This window comes from Lipotes vexillifer, unplaced genomic scaffold (assembly GCF_000442215.2).
Source record: "Lipotes vexillifer unplaced genomic scaffold, Lipotes_vexillifer_v1.1 scaffold57, whole genome shotgun sequence".
NCBI classification, from domain to species: Eukaryota; Metazoa; Chordata; class Mammalia; order Artiodactyla; family Lipotidae; genus Lipotes; species Lipotes vexillifer.
Window position 1 is genome coordinate 1,805,586 of NW_006788075.1, and position 19,369 is coordinate 1,824,954.

At 40.4% G+C, this 19,369-nt stretch overlaps 1 protein-coding gene across 3 annotated transcripts in view; it reads right to left on the bottom strand.

Annotated features, from left to right (window-relative positions):
- CERKL (CERK like autophagy regulator) overlaps window positions 1-13,424 on the bottom strand; it is a 150,491-nt gene extending 137,067 nt beyond the window's left edge. For all 3 annotated transcript variants that reach the window (XM_007461226.1, XM_007461225.1, XM_007461224.1), the window contains exon 1: window positions 13,187-13,424. In XM_007461226.1, the coding sequence (XP_007461288.1) occupies window positions 13,187-13,424 (238 nt within the window). The remainder of the gene's footprint in view (window positions 1-13,186) is intronic.
- Window positions 13,425-19,369: the final 5,945 nt, after the last annotated feature.

Consider the following 19,369-nt stretch of genomic DNA (forward strand, 5'->3'; position numbering starts at 1 on the left):
TTATGTCATAAAGCTGAGTCAAAATGTTGTTAATTAATATCAGTAATAAAAAAAACAGAAAGTGAGCTTATTCTAATGAAATACTCTAGATTTCACATTAAAAAGTGACTGACAGGTCAAATTCTAAAAAAGAAACTGTAGATATCACCACCAAACTAGCAGATGTTTCTTGGGGTCATTTGTACAAAAACATAAGCATATGTTAAAGAAATCTGACACTATCATGGAATCAGTTGGTGTCTAAAATAATAGCAGCTCCTTATGGCAATATGGTAATGTCCGTATCAAATGCACAACACATTATGTTGCAACAGTATGTGCAGACAAAAGAGCATCAGTGGCAGCAATAATGACCAGTGCTTTCATTAAGGTGAAAAAATAAAATTAGAAGGTTATATCCAGGGCATAATTTTATTTAACAGTAAACTGAACGTGATAGACAGTATGTTGAATTTTCCGAGTTTCCATTTAATTGATTTTATTGAGATTCTCATAAAGGCAGAATATTAACCAAATAAGAATACTAAAGTTTTTCTATGGGCCTCCAACATGGGTTTTCTTCAGTCTACCCTAGAATACTGAAGATAGTTGTTATTTTCAAAGCTAATGACAACACTTGGTTAGTTTAGAATATGACCAAGAATTCTTCACTTCAAAATCAATGGTTTCAACCTGGTGTCCTATACTCAGTAAAGAAATAGGTAACTGCTGAATCTTTTTAATGTAAAGCAGCACATAATTTAGTAAGTGTATTATCAGCTTCAATCTCAGAAGTCTAAGACCCTCTAGAATATTCCTTGTTACTAATCATATCACCCCAAAGTATACAATGTACACAACGAATGGATGCTAATTAAATGTTAATGAACAAAGGTCTTTGAAAAGTCAAAATGAAAAGGCATTTCATAGCTTTACATCGTTGGGACTCATGTTGCGCTCTAGGAAATTAAGATTTGAAAAAGCACTTAGAATTTCAATGTACATATCTTCCCACGCAGATGAACTGGATGCAAAGTGAGTCTGTACGCACCTAACAAAGTATTCAAGTATCAAGAAGATTTGAGTAAAAGAGGTCCCCCCATAAGATGTTTCCATGGCATGAAGCCTAATAACAGAGTAGGTTTGGTCCCAGTGTAAAACATTCAAATATGGAAAATGATAGATTTGTCTTCCATTCAGAAGCTAGGATATTAAGATATTTTTCCCCAAAATATGAAAAATGCTAATTCAAATAAATGGAAATAATGATTTTTAGAGAAGGATGTATTTTTACTTTTAAAATGAGTGTATTACAAATCAAATCTCATGACAAAAATGTATCCACATTATTTAGTTTAAATATTTAAGTATTATCTAAAATAAGTGGGCTATGAATGGGACTTCAACAATGCATTATATTCACCAAGATTTCAACTGTAACAAGTTTTCATCTGTATAATGAAAACCACAACAAAACCTACTATCTAGACTTTACGCTTGCAGTACATGAAAACATGCCTAAAATATAAGGAAACCAGTACACTCTAACAGTTGTTCAATTTTATTGATCCTATTCTTCCTGCACAGATGGGCACTAGAAAATACTTTGAATTATGTGTTTGTAACATTTTACTAAGCTTGAAAGTTTAATTTGGAATATTATTTGCATTAGACAAAAAGATTTCATGAAATAAATGAATTTTTTTAGTTTAAAATGATATAGAAACAGTTTTTATACATATAAAAATTGACATTTAAAATTATTTCACTGTTTTTTAGTATTTCAATAATACCTAAACATTATGGTTGTACAAAGATCATAACTTTATTTACCAATTTTTAATGAATGGTGTTTTCTGAAAATAGCTTTAAACTCTTTTTTCCAAAGTAGCCCCAACCTAGTAAGAAAGGGCACAGAAGGAGAGCCCGAGGCTCATGGAAAACATAGATCTTAAACTTGACAGGGTTCAACTTATAACGCTTCAAGGGCAATTTCTCAAGCTTATGCATTCTTCAAGCTTTCCATTTCCCTTCTGTTTGGACATTTTGCTAGTCTTGGCATATTTGATTCTTGGTAGAATACATTTCAAGTGAGATAATTCTTAGATTGGCAAAATAAGAAGCAATTTTAGCTGTGTCCACTATCCATTCCATTGTCCAAGCTAAAAATCTCAGCTTCACCATCGTTTCTTCCCTTTCCCTCAAACCCCACATCCTCCAGGTTCTATCTTTGACAATATCCCTTTGCACCTGGCCTCACCTCTCCTCTCCATTCTCCCTGCCAAATACACACCACCTCCTGGATCTTCTGGGGTACTGGCCACTGAAATGGACTCCATTTATAATCCATCCTACCCCCATGGTTGTCTTTCTAAAACCCAAACTCACTTACTTTAAAAAACGAAAACTTGATATCCTCTGACACTTGGCCTTTGCCACCCTTTACTCAATCCTCAGTTTAAGACATCAACTTCCTGGCATGATATTCAAGGCCCTACGCAAACTATGACTTACACAAAGGACTATCATCTTCTCCCATTAACATACACTCTCCCCACAGGCTATGGTCTTATTTTCCACAAAGGTCAAAGCATTCTTTCCTGATTTTTCCAAAATATTACTTCCTATAATGGTTTATTCTTTTGTGCTGCCAACTCCTAACCATGTTTCAAGGCCCACATTCAAGTTTACCCTCACACCCCTCTGCAGCTTTCCCTGACCTCCCCCCAGCCCACTCAAACAAAATGATTTTCTCCTTTAGCTACATTTCCCCGGTTCTTTATAATGCCTTGTAAGTAATACCTCAATGGCACATAAAATAGACTACCTAGTTATTTTGCTGGTAAGTCTCCCTGCACACTGTGAATACTTTAAAGCAGAAATTGTGTCAAATTGATTGTAGCATCGCTGAAACCTATTAGATACCCTAGCACATAATAGTTGCTCCCTAGTATTAGGAGGAATAAGCTAAAAAAGTGAATTATTTAAAGAGGAAAATACAAGTTAAAATTACGCCGAGATACCATTTCTTATCTCAGATTGGTTTTTTAAAACAAGGTCTGAAAATATACTCTTTTGGAGAAACTGCACAGAAACAGGTACCCTCATACAATGACAATAGAAAAGCAAAACAGCACAATCCTTTTGAGGGAACTTGGAAATATTTAGCAAAATTATATAGGCAGAAAGTAGATGGGAAACCTCTGTACCTTTCACTCAATTTTGCTGTGAACCTAAAACTGCTCTAAAAAGTAAGTCTATTAAAAAATTATAGAGATATTTATTCTTTGAGTCAACAATCCCGCTTCTAGGATTTTAGTAGTTTATTCCAAAATAAATTTTAGTAATTCCAAAAATATACTAAAAAAAAAGACACGACAAGGTTTTTTTTTTGTTACACCACTATTTGCAATAGCAAAAATGACTGGAAACAACCCAAGTCTTTCTATAGAAAGATGGTTCAATAAACTATAGTACACAATAGATTATTGCGCAGATATAAAAAGAAATGATGACTCTCGCTGTATACCTCTATCAAGTGATATACCAGGCATACTGTTAATTCAAAAAAAAAATCAAAGCATATATAGTACACTACCAAGCACTTAAGAAGATGGGTAGGGGTGAGGTAAGGAGAATAATATATGTACATGTTTGCTATATAAGAATAAACCAAAAAAATTAAAAAGGCTTACCAATAATAGGAAGGAAGAAAAAGGGTAGAAGGGGCACAGATAAAAATTATACTTCCCAGGATATAGCTTGTTTAGCTGATTTGATTTTGGAACCATATAAATATTTTATATAATTACAAAACAAAATTGGATTAAAAAGAGCAATGCCCAAAAGTAAAAGCAAAAATGAAACAAATAATTCTGCATATTGAGTTGGAGGCATAACATCACAGATAGGAATGATTCCAAGTGTCTTTAAGACATAGTAATTTGACTATACATAGCATATACTCTAAGTGGTATGTCCCTAAGAGCTACAACAAAATATTACAGAATGATCTTAAATGGCTCTGATTAATTATATTATTGATGGTGGCATTGGTGTTGGTATTCTGTGATGTACATTTATTGCGGGATAAGGCAAATCAGTAATGATATTGTTGCAGTCAGAAGACAGGATTTTAAGGGTAGGAGCAAGAAGACGAAGTAAAAACCTTTCGGTCTTGAGCTTTTACTGGAAATAACAGCATGATTCCATGGTGCATTTTTTTCTTTCGGAAAAAAAAAAATACATACTTCCTAGCTCTGCTTTCAGAAAAACCTAGGAAACAGGACCATATAAGGGAAGTTCTAGCAATGAGCACACAGGTGCTCAAATTGTGGTCTCTAAATACCATTAGTCAATTTAAAAAATTAGGCTTCCTTGATGATAGGCATAAAATGTTCAAGATGAGCCTGGAATATCTTGCCACTCCAGAAAGCAAAGAAGCTAACAGAGACAGCTGAGAGAATGTCAAAAGGTCTCAGAAGTCAGCCTGGGGGGGGTTCCCATTGGTCCAAAAATCTAGAATTGGGGCAGTCTGAGAATTAGTGAGAACAGTCATTGTTGTGAATTGAAATATATTTAATATATTTAAATAACTGAGCTCATAATGAAATAATAAACGTTATTGGTCACTGTGGTTGCTGTGATTTCTCCCTTTAAGAACTTGCTTTTCTGCTGCAATGAATGCAGTTAGCTGACAGCCTCCAGCTACTGGTGCCTTTGGGATCCACCTCAACTTCACTCTTCCCAGGCAGCCCCCAGTCAATGACTGAACACAACTAGATTTGGCTATTTCTGCCTAAGACAGGACCCCTAATGAGCAATCTTTTCTCCCAAGCTCTCACCATAGGTAAACAAAGACTTTATCAGATAAGCACCATAGACTAAGGTTCTCCCTGACCCTGCCTGCTTCATCCCCTCTTTACAGGTGTCAGACTGGCATCATAGTCTGAAGGTTATCCCTCCCAACCTGCTTCCTGCCCCTTTTATCTTTCACAGACATTCGCCCCCAACAAACCTTTCATTTTCCTATGAAAAACTACAGTCCAGACAACCCAATTTGTTCAGAAAATAAGTTATAAGGAAAAAATTAAAAATGGAGAGGAATCTGTGGATTCGAAGATATAAAAGACATAGCAACCAACTGCAATACGGACCTTATTTAAATGATTTATATAAAAAAGAGAAAGAAACAATCCGGAGACAATGAACACTAACTGAATATTTAAGGATAAAGAGGATTATTTTAAATTGGAATAGTGGTGTAGTGACTATACTGGGTATCATATTGTGTACATTTTTTTAATCCTTATCTCCTAGAGATACATGTAAGATGTTTATAGGTGCAATTATATGATGTCTAGGAATTGCTCCCGATTATTCCAGATAGAGGGAACTGGGTAGGGCATAGATGGAATAAGACTGGCCTTGAAAACTGTTTAAACTCAACGTGTCACATAGAGTCTCACCACTCACTGGGTTGAACATGGAGGCTTATTATATTATTCTTTCTACATTTGGGTATGTTTGGTGTTCTCCACAATAAAAATATTGGGTTTCAAAAACTTTGTCCCATTTGGTCATTTACTCAGGAAGCAGCAGTGGCAAGAGAAGTGGAACATGCTCTCTACAGTGGAACTGTCATGAAGGTCTGAAAGAAGTCACATGATTTTGTTGTATTAAGGTTTATTATTTTGATTTACCCCTTAAATTATCATTTCTCATGTCCAATTTCATGTGCTATTTCTAGAGCAATAGTGGAGATGGTAGGCATTACTATCTAATTCTTATTCTAGATATGAAGATAAAACTTTTAATGTTTTACCACTAAAAAAAATATAAGGTTTTTTGTTTTGGTTTGGACCATGATGCTGCACTGTCAGTAACTGGGACATCACACAGACTCCTGAAGGCATTAGGGAGAACTCTTTCTTACTGGACTGAGGAAACAGCATCACCTCCTGGGTACAGTGTAGACTCTGGAGTCAGGCTGCTTGGCTTGGAATCCCAGCAACTCCATTACTAGCATGACCTTGGACAAGGAACGCCACCTCTGGGCCCTAGGAATAAAAATCCTATCTGGACTACACAGTCTTGTTGGGAAGATTAAACAACATAAGACACTTGGCATAGGACCTGGCAGGGTAAATATCAATAAATGTTCACTATTTTCAGTCAAACACCGGACACCAATGCATAGCAGCAGCAGTAGTTTCCAGAACAGTTTCTGATGAAAATCTTGGAATGTACATAAGGATTCCCCGATGCCAGCTGGTACATTATTTTAGACTTATCTGTAGGCTTACCATAAGTCCATAGCACTATGCCAAATGTTTTTTAATATATGCATACCTGCCCGCCTGCTTGCCTGCCTGTCTCTGGATTCTGGCATCCATTATACTAAGGGTCCTCGACTTCTAGTTCACATGCCAAAAGTCAGCAGAAGGTTTAATTTCCTTCAAGCTCCACTTCCTTCCCAACTTTCCCTTTTAACTCGTCACTGACTGATCTTGGAAAACACAAGAGCATATAAAAAGCCATGGCTACCAAGAGTTTCTTCCCTTTGCCCACCACATACACGACCAGAACTCACTTGCTCAGCATACACTACCCCCATCACTGGCATAGTGCTTCTAAAATTCGGGCAGGAGTACAGTCATATGGAAGGAATTAGAGAGGCCTATGCTGAGGACTTTGATGATGTTTGTAGATTTGTCAATATTTGAAATGTAATCTAATAACCTAGTCAACTAATGGACTAGGCAGGATTAGCAATAAGGTTCAAAATGAGCATTCTAGTACTGAGATCACAATGAATTATATATTTGATATCCCTGGCCCTTTAAACAAGGATGTAATTTCCCAAATTACAGAGGGCACAAAAATGTCCAGTCTAGGCAATAGCATCCTCCTGTGTACCCAACCTATCCGTTGATCCCTATTATCTACTGCCGTGGCTCGTTGGTTCTTTAGCTCCATCATGTTCAGACTCCTGCAGTTCACTTCAGGTCCTCCTGCTATGGCAGATCCCATCTGATCAGCCTCTACCGACCTTGATACAGTTTATCTGATTTCCAGTTTGTACGCCCCTTGCCTTCAATTGCAAGTACCATTCCCCACTTCTAGGAGGATATTTTTGTGCCAGTTGCAGCCTCACATGGAGGAGACCGAGAGGAAGGGGACACAAAAGTAGACCAGTTTTTTTTTTTTTTTGCAGCACGCGGGCCTCTCACTGTTGTGGCCTCTCCCGTTGCGGAGCACAGGCTCCGGACGCGCAGGCTCAGCGGCCATGGCTCACGGGCCCAGCCGCTCCGCGGCACATGGGATCTTCCCAGACCGGGGCACAAACCCGTGTCCCCTGCATCGGCAGGCGGACTCTCAACCACTGCGCCACCAGGGAAGCCCATAGACCAGTTTTTAAAAGTGTTTGTCTTCAGATGGTGCCACATGGCTGTGGTATATTTATGGACAACACTGGGATGCAGACTTTCATGGGGTCAAGGTACACAGACTAGGACAGTTATTTCAAATTTACTATCCCTATAGTAAGAAACCGATTTTTTGCCAAATTTTAGTTTAAATAAATCATGACCGTGAGGAATAAGACTATGGTTTTAACACACAAGACTTCAATTTTACTGTCAGCCAATTAATTCCCAATAACAAAAGCATGTTTTTGTACTCACAAAGTACCTTAAAGGGTTCTGCCACTTGGGCATCTCTGGACTCAGTTGTTTTCTCTTTAAACGGCAGCTCAGATTATATGGTCATATCAGTTCTATGTTGAGATTAATTACTGAAAACTGTACCTTACTATAAAGATGCAAACCCATGCCTGGGAATAAAGGGAATAAACATTTTCAACTCTTCATGGGTCTATGCATTAGAGCTATGTTGTCCAACATGATCGCCACTAGCTGCATATGGCTGTTAAATTTATTAAAATTAAATAAAATTTAAAATTCAGTTCCTCAGTCACACTAGCCATATTTCAGGTCCTCAGGTGCCCCAAGTGGCTGGTGGCAACCGTACTGGACAGAGCAGATACACAGCATTCCATTAGTGCAGAGAGTTTAACGAAACAGTCATGCTTAGAGATTCACTCTATATTTTGTTTTCCTGTGTGGACCAATTTAAGAAAAAGCTAATATTTATACAATATGAGCTTTATACAGTATTTATACAATAGGATAACAGACCTGTCAAAGCATTTTAAAACGTTATAAACATTACATGCAGTTGCCTGGTAAGCTTGATTTTTCGCACCCAGCTTCTAAAAATTCCTTCAAATTTGACAGCTTAGGAATACACTAATAATTTTTTAAAGAAGTATTTTTCTTCTTCATATGTAGACTGGTGAATCAAAGCATCTTGTTTTACTGAGTAATTAGTCCTTCAATAATTCACATGAGTAATGGGTCATTTCGGGGTTTAACCCCTGCTTCCATTATTTCTGACCAACGGTTTACCGACAGATGTCTCACTTTGGATATACACAACAGAAGCCTGGGATCTGTTTCACGTACATCTGTTCCCAAACAGCTCAGGCAGATTAATACTTAGAATGCACCCAGCTCTGCTAAGTCCCATGTAATCACTAACTCTTGTTGTTTTAAAATTGATTGGTTTTTTTCTCATTTTCACATTTTTCCACATTACCTTTCATGTTGCAAAGTTTCCAGCAAATGAATGTCTATATAAACTTAAAGGACAAGAAAATCATGAACTCCCTTATAAAAGAAACACTTTTAAGACCTTATTTTGAAGCCCAGCTTTTTCAGATTTTTCTGGTTACTGCTCTAATTAAGCTGAGCTCAAAGTCGTGGTAGGAATAACCCTTTGAAAAAACACAACATGTAATGGTGTAACCTGAGGTAGTAAGTCTAAGAATGATAAGAGAATTGCAAACCATAACTAAGATTTGAAACCTTCACCGTATTTTTAAAAATATTTAAAACATAACATTCTCATGCTAATCGAACACACTGTAAGATCCTTGCCCTGAAATTTAATAAGGGTACCGGAAATGAAATTGAAGAAAGGATAAGCTAGTCCTTTTGTCCATCATGAAAAATCTGCTCATGACTAGCCTTATCCCACTATTTTCTATCAGAAAGCGGTTTCTTCCTTTCCAAAGACAGAACCTGTGCTGAGGTGACTGCCCACCTTTCATTATTGTGTCTTGAAGCTAGGGAAGGGGAGCAAGAAACTTGGCCCATATTTCCCAGGCGGTTCTTCTAATTAGAAATTCATTAGGGCTGTGAAGCTTTGGTGTAAAATACAAGTCTTCCACACACACCTGGCAGCTGATCATTAAAACTTAACTCAGGTTTATTACGATGTCCTAACACCAAAAGTCTATAAAAATAGGTATTTTCTTTAAAATGCAACTTCACCGAGTTGATGGTTCTTAGAGATCATATAATGTAAATGCCTCATTTTGCAGATGAATAAACTGTCACTCAGAGCAGTTAAATGACTTGCCTCAAGTCAGTTACACCCATTAGTTGTAGACAAGACCTCAGGCCCCTTGGTGCCCACTCCTGAAACCCTTCCTACACCAGATGGGAGAATACAGACAGCCGGAGTGGGGTGCCTGTAAAAGATCCTATAATGCTTTTCATACTTCAAGGTGCTATTCATTAGTAAATGATAAAGGTGCCCAGTGTGAGATAACAGAGACTTGTGGGCATTTGGCGTTCCAGTCATAGAGCTCCCTAAATTAATCATTCTTAAGTGTACTAAAATATGAGCTTAACATAGTCTAATGCTATGCATTACTGACTCTCCCTACCAGTAGCTTTTCCTTTATGGGAAAATCTCATAACCAGGTCTCACAGTACAGTAAGCAGATTCTGCATTGGGGATACACAAAAATACTTGTACCTTCTGTTTCCACCTAACATTTCAAATAGAAGTTTACCACTTGGTAAGCGCACGTTCCTAGAAGTCTGTCCTCGGTTGAGATTTAGAACAATGCCAACAGGCCATCAGTGATAATTTTGAAAATGTTGAACTCTGAAAATGTCTGATCCAGTAACAAGCTAAGGGCTAAATGACAAAATACACATATTGGTCTATGGCATCTGCCCATACCCCCTTTCTGAGTCTCTTCTCAATTTTTGACACCTCACGCCTGGTCCCAGGCACCATGTAGGGGGCTAACAACACTGTGGCCTGCTCTGCCTAGACAGGGTCCCATGACCCAGACGTGCCTGACCTTTCTCATTTGGCCTTAAAATCCTCATCTGACCCCTCTCCCATTTCTTCACGAAAGGTTTCGCTCTTTCCTAGAGCACAGAGAGCTAACTTGGTAATTAACATGAATAAACTCATACGATTCCACAAGTAAAATGACTGTAATTTGAGATTCCAATAGAAAGATCATTAGGCACCATAGCAGGCAATAATGAAGATATTTTGTGAATGGATGATGCCCTTTTGTGTATACAGTTTGCTTACAGATGTGACATACTGGTCAATCTATGCCCTGGTCATAGACTGCTTTCTTTTTCCATCTTACAGCTAAGCAAGATGGAACCTTCTCACCATGATGCTAACAATGGAGAAGTAGGAGAACATTAGCTGAAGAATGTTTTGTAAAAAGAGTTCTAATGCTTTAACAAAACGGGAGGGGGATACTCTTACAGGTGATGAGAAGTCACTATTAAGTAGCAGTGTAGTAATCAGATTATAATGCAATGGGCAAAACTAAAGTTCATGAGACCAGTTAACAAATTCATTCATGTAACAAATGTTTATGTCAGGCACTCTTCAAAGCGCTGAGAGTAAACAAAACAGATGTCCTGAACATCTTGCCTCATCTCATGTAGATCCCATCTCTGGGAGCTACACCATCAGTTCCCCCCAGTTCTCAGGCCTTCAGATTTGGTCTGAATTATACAACCAGTTTCCCTGGTTCTTCACTTTGCAGATGGCATAGAGTGGCATATCTCAGCCTCCATAATCCCATAATCTCCAATTCCCATAATAAATCTCCTCAAATATATATTGTACTGTGTATTTTTTTTCAAGGTTCTATTTCTCTGGAGAATCCTACTACATGTCATTATAAATAAGCCAAAACCCATAGAATGCAGAACACCAAGAGTGAACCCTAATGTAAACTATGGACTCTGGATGATAATGATGTGTCAATATTCATCAGTTTTAACAAAGGTACCACCTTGGTGGGAAATATTTATAATGGGGGAGGCTATGCATGTGTGGGGAGCAGAGGGTATATGCACCTTCTGCTTAATTTTGCTGTGAACCTAAAACTGCTCTAAAAATAAAGCCTATTTTTTTTAAAAAAAACCCAAAAAACAAAACAGCTACTAAGGCACTATGAGGTTTAAAAACTGAGTGGTCTTGCAAGCATCTCATATGATCTAATAATGCCCAGCAATCCGACCCCACCCCTACACTTTCCTGGAACAGCCAGGCACCAGCCAAGGAGCAACAGACATGGTCTCCTTCACTACAACCTCCCACAGCATGTCCTCCCGAGTATGGCAACCTTAATGTAGTTTTTCCTCCATTTTCTGGACCAATTTCATTTGTCTTTCACCACGCACATCTAAGTTAATTCCACATCAGAGAGTATTTCTCACATTTAAACATATCTCTCAATACCTCCTTTTCTTTTCCCACTCTTATTATTTTACTAAGTAAAACATCTCTTGGTTCCTTCTACAAATAGAAGTGCTTACTAAGGTGCTAGGCTTCTGGACCTCCAATTTTCGGGGCCCAAAGTGGTTTGCATACTAGGTGTTAGTTACAAAGAAAGGGTGGTATATCTAAAAGAAGGAAAAGAAAACCAAAGTGTTTTAGGTCAAAATTAAAGATCAACACTTGCAACCTTTAGAGTTATAACTGTCGGGATGTCTTTTTAAACTCTACAGCCAGGAATGCTAATTAAGCCTATTTTTCCTCCACCACCACTCAGTATATAAAAGAGCATTTTTTGTTTTCATGCCATTATTTGACTTTTCATGTACCAACATTGCAACACTGATTTGAATACCTCTCGTTGCACAATGTCTCATTTTATTCCTATAGTATTTCAGCTTCATTGTAGGTTAAATCGACTCTTGTAGGCCAATTTAAACTCTAATGGTAAACTTCTATGTCCCCAAATTCAAACAGACTTAAAAACTAAACAGAATAACTCTATGTCCATATCCCTAGCTTTTAACTCAAAGGTTCTAGAAAATACTCCACACCTTGGTTTTCAACACACCTGAAAACATCTTTAATTAAAGTCAAAGGCAGTTTTAGTTAAGTGGGCCAGCAGGACACCTGCAGCAGAAGCAGAATTCCCACTCAGAACCAGCACTGGGTCCCTGACTAGTCTGTTTTGTTAGATTTTTGTACACGAAACTTTAAAACAGTGACATTTTTCTATTCTTTGAGGTAAACAGCGCATTGTGTCTTCTTTTCCAACAGGGGAAGGCATTTTTTAAAATTTTATAAGTTAGCATTTAGAGGGGACGTGTACCACATCCCAAGGTTTTCCCCTAAATCATCTCTAAGACTTTAAATAGTTCTATTGTACAGAATTATAACACTTTCTAAATAAAGGTTTAGGTCAAAAGGCAAGTGCACGTAAACAACAAGATGATTCTAAAGTCAATATTGAACACCAGAAGTTTCTAGACTGACCTTTAGACTTGATTCTAGACAATGGCAAGGAATGTGAGGGATGGAAAAGTCCAGAGAGACCAAAAGTTGGGGTGAAACTTTCAGAAGTCAGCAAAATGAGAGCTGGATTCGGAACCCACGTGCAGGTATACTCGGTAAAATGCTTATACTTTCAGCGTTACCGTCAGAAGTTGACGGAGTAAAACTTCAACTTGGAGGGGAGGAGCAGGTGACCTTCCCGCATCTGGAAAACACCTCCCCTTGCGGGGCTCAATTCTTTCTTCGGCGTCACAGAGCAGAAGCGGAGTGTGACGCAGGTCCCGGGATGGCACCCCAGGCGAAAAGCCAGCTGGGAGGGGACAGGTAGCGGGAGGCCCCTGGGGGCGGCGCGGGTTCTCGCCCCCTGGCGGGAGGGAGGAGGCGGCGGCTTCTGGACGCAGTAGCCCTCTGTGGCAGAGGCGGAGCTTGCGGAGGGACTGCGCCGGGAGGAGGGTGTGGGGCCGGGAGAGCGAGGAGGCGCCGCGGGGGGCGAAGACGCCGGGACCTTCTAATTGGGACCACTCACCTGTGGGGCGCTCGGGCTGGATGGGCTGCCACCTCAGGGCCCGCTCGCTCAGCACCACGTCGCAGCTGTCCCTCCGGATCTCGAAGATGCCCCGGAGCAGAATCAGCTCGGCCGCCGCCTCTGGCTGCTGCCCGGACGCCCACAGCACCGAGGGCACGGCGTCCGCCGCCGGGGGCGCCTCCTCCTCCCGGCAGCCCTCCAGGGCGCTTACCCTGCCGCCGCGCCTCCCCCGGGGCATGGCGGAGCTACCGGCTGGGCCCGAGCCAGGGGTCCGGGGAGGCCTTTGGGGTCGGAGGTGGAGCCCGCGGCAGCCGCGGCTCTGGCTGCGTCCGGCGCTGCCACAGCAACCGCGCGCAGGGCAGAGACCCAGTAGGGAGGCGGGGCGGGGCGCGCAGGCGGAGCCTCCCTGACCTCGTCCAGCACCTTGGCCCGCCAGCCTCCTGCCTCTGCCACTCACCACAAAAAGACCGCAGTCCAGGAAGAGGAATAAGTGGCTCTCTCCACCTAGTCCCTACAGTTGCTTGAGATTTTGCGCACTGCGTTACCCGCCAAAATATAGGCCAGCGCTTCTCAAACACTGACTTGCATACTCACCCCTGGGCATCTTGTTAAAATGCAGATTCGTATTGAACAAGCCTGGGATGAGGCTCCCGACACTGTTTCTAGGAAGCTCCCAGGTAACGCCGCTGATCCTCAGAACGCACTTTGATTTGCAAGGGTATAACCCTCTGTTTTTCCACCTTCTTTCCAGCGGGCTTTCCTGGAGCGCAGAGGTCGTGCTTTATAACCTTGCTTGCATGCCCCCAACAGTTAGCGGATCTATATGCAGCTGGTAATAGAGAACTCAGTTCCCCAAAGCCCTGAGAGGACGCCAAAGACAAGTCCCTGGTTTACATAGACAAATTTTCGTTCTGACAAATTTAATGTTAAAGGAAGGTGCCTCCATGCTGTAAGTATTAAGGGTCCTACTTTTCCCCAAGAGACTCCTCTGCAGTCTTGTCTCTGCCTGGATCTGACCTTCCCTGGAGAGAGATCACAAGAAGCAGGGCTTGTTCTCCTGAAGGCTGATGCAGCGTTACCTGGAAATGGAGAGAGCCCGGGCCGGGGCGGGCGTGGGAGGGTGGGGGCGGTCAATCCTTCACTTTCTCGCGATAACTGAGATTCATGAAATTAGCTGTTAATTTGGAAAGCACAGAGTCTGGAGGCCAATGGTTCTCAATCACATTAGAGTTACCTGGGGAGTTTGCTTATAATCCAGATGCCCAGGCTACACTCAAAGACAATGAAATTGGAATCTCTGGGGGATGGGATCAGACTTCAGGAGTTTTTAAAGCTCTCCAGGTGATTGCAATGTTCGGCCAGAGCTGAGTGCCGCTGCTTTAAGCAGTGTATTAACAGGGAGCTGACAACTTGTGAAAGTGAGTTCTCTGGAGGAGGAGCCAGAGTGGGAAGTAAATCAGCAGGCTTATTTTTCATACACATAAGGCCAGAATAATTGTATTGAGAAAAAGTTAGGGAGAGGAAATTAAATTCATAGAGTTGTGAATCTAGTTCCACTATGCTAGTGCCTAACCAGTAACTTCTGATAGGCAGCCACTTCTCTTTCTGTCCTCACCCCTCGTCACACTGCAAAGTCAGCCAGAAGAGCTAATGGTAGCAGGAGCATCTCAAGGGTCTCTGCTCAAACTTAGATTTCAAAAAACCGAGGATGGAGACCACAGACCTAGCCAAATCCTTTTCAGACATAAAGCGCCTGTGTGCCAGTTAAGCTAGGACTCTTACTGTTTAATGCTCTGGAAACAAACACCCAAGCTTCCAGGTGAAGTGGGGAAGAGCCTCAGTGTGATCTGACTGCAGCCAGCTGTTTCTTGGAGCAGAAGTGCAGCTGCTGTTAAACCCCACGCAGGCTTCAGGTGGCTCAGCTCAGCAGTCATTAGTGGAGAAGGCTGGTGCCCTCCGCAGAATGAGTTGCAGTTCTGGAGTCAGCATCTTGTATTCACAGCTGTCAGGCAATCAACACAATTAGAGCTCGTTGGCATTTTAAAAGCTCACTGAAAGCCAGGGCCGATAGGCCGAGGCAGTGGTTACTACTTAGGACCTTTGCAAGGGGCAAGTTGCCATTTTTCAAGCTTCAGTCGAGCCAGACAGCCAAAAACATTGGCTTTGGCTTTCTTGAAGATGAAAGTACTGGCTATGTTCCATTCTTTCCCTTTGATGAGCTGTTCTCTTCTAGGGCTCTAAAGGTTGCAGTGCCCTGGAGCTCTATCCACAGGATCCATCTTCATGAGCATCAGTGCCATGGCTTTACATACTATTCAGGGCTCCTCCAGTGATGTCATCAGCCCCAATCAGTCCCCTGAACTTCAGACACTATGTCCAACTGCCCACCTGACATTGCTAGTTGGCTGTCCAACAATCATCTGAAACATAACATCTAAAACCAAACTCAGGATTTTCTATCACAAACCTGTTCCTCCCAGAATGTTGCAAATCTCAGCAAATAGTGTCATCAAAATCCTTGACATCATCCTTGTTTCCTTTCTCTGTAATGAGAAAAAAGAAAAATTCATGACATATTTAATGTCTACATGTCAATCTATATTTTGGGTGAAGTGAGCTTTAGTTGCATCCATCTCTCAGTCATTTCTGATGCTAAATAAGCACATTGTCAAGGGGTCTGCTTCCCTCTCATGCTGAATGGAGATTTTGTCAGAATGTTCCTGCAACTCGGGCTCCTACTACCTAAAAGGTAGAGGGCCATATATCCCTACAAGAATTACAGAGAAGCGAGAAAAAATTGTAGAATCCCACCAAGTCAGAATATTACATCTTCATAATATGCCAGTTTTTTGCACTCACATCGAAACTCTGTTTAAAATGAATTGCTCAGCTATGTTTTAGGACACATCTCAAATGATTATGGGATGACAATGACCATGTAATCTCTAGCTTCTCAATAAACAGTAACAATAAGTAACGGAGGAAAGAAGAATAGGCACTTCTTTCCTTTCCCTCAAGTTTTTAAAGCCCCATTTACAGGTAGGTACTGATATTCATAAACTTGGAGCAATTTGAAATGTATTTCAACCAAGTAGAGAGCTTGAAACATTCTCACAGTATCTGCTAGCAACACTGTAGTGCAGAATCTTAAGTTAGGTATAACCAGATACACAAATAAAACAGACAATTTAAATCAGAAACATATTCTCATTTTCTAGAGCTCACACTATTATAACTGTGGAAAAGGCATTATACCGAGGAGGCAACATCTCTTCCCACTGTTGAAAACAGCCCACTGCTTTCAGACCTCTTACCCATAGGCACCAAAGAGTTTGGCACTGGGTTCAGTCTTTGATTATTACATCATTTTCTGTCACCATTTTGGACATGTCAGTGTCCTACTCCCAAATTTCCATGACAGCCTCATCCCAACAATCTATGGTGTCCTCTGTTGCAGGCTCCCATTCTTAGGACATCCTCTGGACCTTGTAGAACTTCTTGAATGCTTAAACTCAAAAAGCACTCTTTCAGAACACAGACTCTTGTTCTTTTCAAATTTGGATATGCTTAAGAATATTTAGTTTGTTTTAAATGTAAATTCCCAGTGTTTACCCCCCACTGATGCTCTGAGATTTTGAATCTGTAACTGAACTAATCCTAGAAACATGTGTTTTAAACAGGTACAACAGGTGATTCTGTATGTTTTTAACAACATACACACCACTTTGACAATCAGTGAGCAGATCCTTCCTCTTTGTCCTGCTCTTGACCCCTGCTGTTTTACCACAAGGCTTGTCCATTTGTCTATCATTTACAAGTAATGGAATATCCAGCTAAAAGTGTTTCAAAATACAATTTTACTTCTCATGTAAACAGAGCTCTGGAGTCAGGCTGTTCTGGGTTGGCCTTTACGAAATTGAAGGCTTTTTAACAAATGGGACCTAAGCGAACTTATAAACTTTTGCACAGCAAAGGAAACCATAAACAAAACAAAAGGACAACCCACAGAATGGGAGAAAATATTTGTAAACAATGCAGTGGATAAGGGCTTAATCTCCAAAATATACAAGCAGCTCATACAGCTCAATATCAAAAAAACAAATAACCCAATCAAAAAATGGGCAGAAGACCTAAATAGACATTTCTCCGAAGAAGACATACAGATGGCTACAGGCACATGAAAAGATGTTCAACATAGCTAATTATTAGAGAAATGCAAATCAAAACTACAATGAGCTATCACCTCACACCAGTCAGAATGGCCATCATCAAAAAGTCTACGAATAATAAATGCTAGAAGTGGTGTGGAGAAAAGGGAACCTTCCTACACTGTTGGTGAGAATGTAACTTGGTGCAGTCACTATGGAAAACAGTATGGAAGTTCCTTAAAAAACTAAAAATAAGAGTTGCCATAGATTCCCACAATCCCACTCCTGGGCATATATCCAGAAAAGACAAAAACTCTAATTCGAAAAGATACATGCACCCCAACATTCATAGTGGCACTATTTACAATAACCGAGACATGGAAGCAACCTAAATGTCCATGGACAGATGAATGGATAAAGAAGATGTGGCATATATATACAATGGAATATCAGCCATAAAAATATGAAATGATGCCATTTGCAGCAATATGGATGGACCTAGAGATTATCATACTAGTGAAGTAAGTCAGACAGTGAAAAACAAATATGATATCACTTATATGTGGAATCTAAAAAAATAATACAAACAAACTTATTTACAAAACAGAAACAGACTCACAGACATAGAACACAAACTTATGGTTACCAAAGAGGAAAGGGGGTGGGGAGGGATAAATTAGGAGTATGGGATTAACAGATGTACACTACTATATATAAAATAGATAAATAACAAAGATTTACTGTATAGTACAGGGAACTATATTCAATATCTTGTAATAACCTATCATGGAAAAGAATCTGAAAAGGCTTACTTTGCCGTACACCTGAAACTGACACAATATTATAAATTGTTTTTTTAAAATGAAACTATATTTCAATTTTTAAAAACAACAAAAAAGAAATCAGGGGCTTTTCAACTTTCTATTTTGCTATCCCCAGTTAACAACAAGGACCCCACAGGTGGCTCCCAGACGGCTGCATGGTCCCTAATCATATATCATCTCCCCAAAATGTCCAAAAGCAAGTACAGAAGTGGCAAGGGCAGTTTCTATCTGTGCACTTCTATTTCTATCAGGGAAGAACATGTTTTCCAAAATTCCACCCAACAGATTTCCTCTCAGGTCCCTTTGACTAGAATCGGGCAATATGCCTGTGCTCTAGCTTCCAGGGAGCCTCAGAACAGTGTTTTCAGCCTGGAAGAAGTTGTGGATGACTATTGCTTAGGCAACTAACAGTGTCATATCTTCTTTTTCTTCCAGGCTATATCATTTATGCCTAACAAGACACACACCCCAAACTTATTGACTTAAAGCAATGATTATTTTTTTCTTGTGATTCTGTGAGTTGGCTGAGCTCAGCTGGGTAGGTTTTCTCCTCCATGGAGTATGAACTGGATGCACCTGCATTTAGCTGGAAGCTCAGCTGGGGCTGAAACACCCAAGATGGCTTCAGTCACCTGTCTGACATCTCAGCTGAGATGGCTGTAATGGCTGGAGCCTAGCAAGGCCTATCTCTTTACATTTGGCTTCTCATTATTTGATTGTGTTGTGGGTCTTTTAAAGCCTAGACCTGGAACTGACATAGCATCACTTTTGCCACTTGCTATCAGTCAAAGCCAGTCACAAAGAGAAAGGGAAATAGAGTACGCCACTTGGTGGGAGGAACGGCAGTCACATTAAAAAGGGTATATATATGGGGGCAGAAGTCACCTTAGCTGATAGCCCAACATAGTCCTCCCTCTGGCCACAGTGGTTAACATCCCTCCCCTATATAAAATACACTCACTCCCCTTCAAGACTGCTCAAAATCTCACCTCATTACAAAATCAAAGTCCAGGATCTCATATATGAGGTTCTTTGGGTGTGCTTCTCTTATTCTAGGAAACTGTAAACTAAAAATATGTTATCTTCCCACACACATCAACATACAATGATGAGACAGGCAGAGGATAACCACAATAGATGCTCAGAAAGTGGGAGCGGAGGGGGACCAGAAAACACATCACAGTCACTGGTCCATAGCAATTCTGAAATCT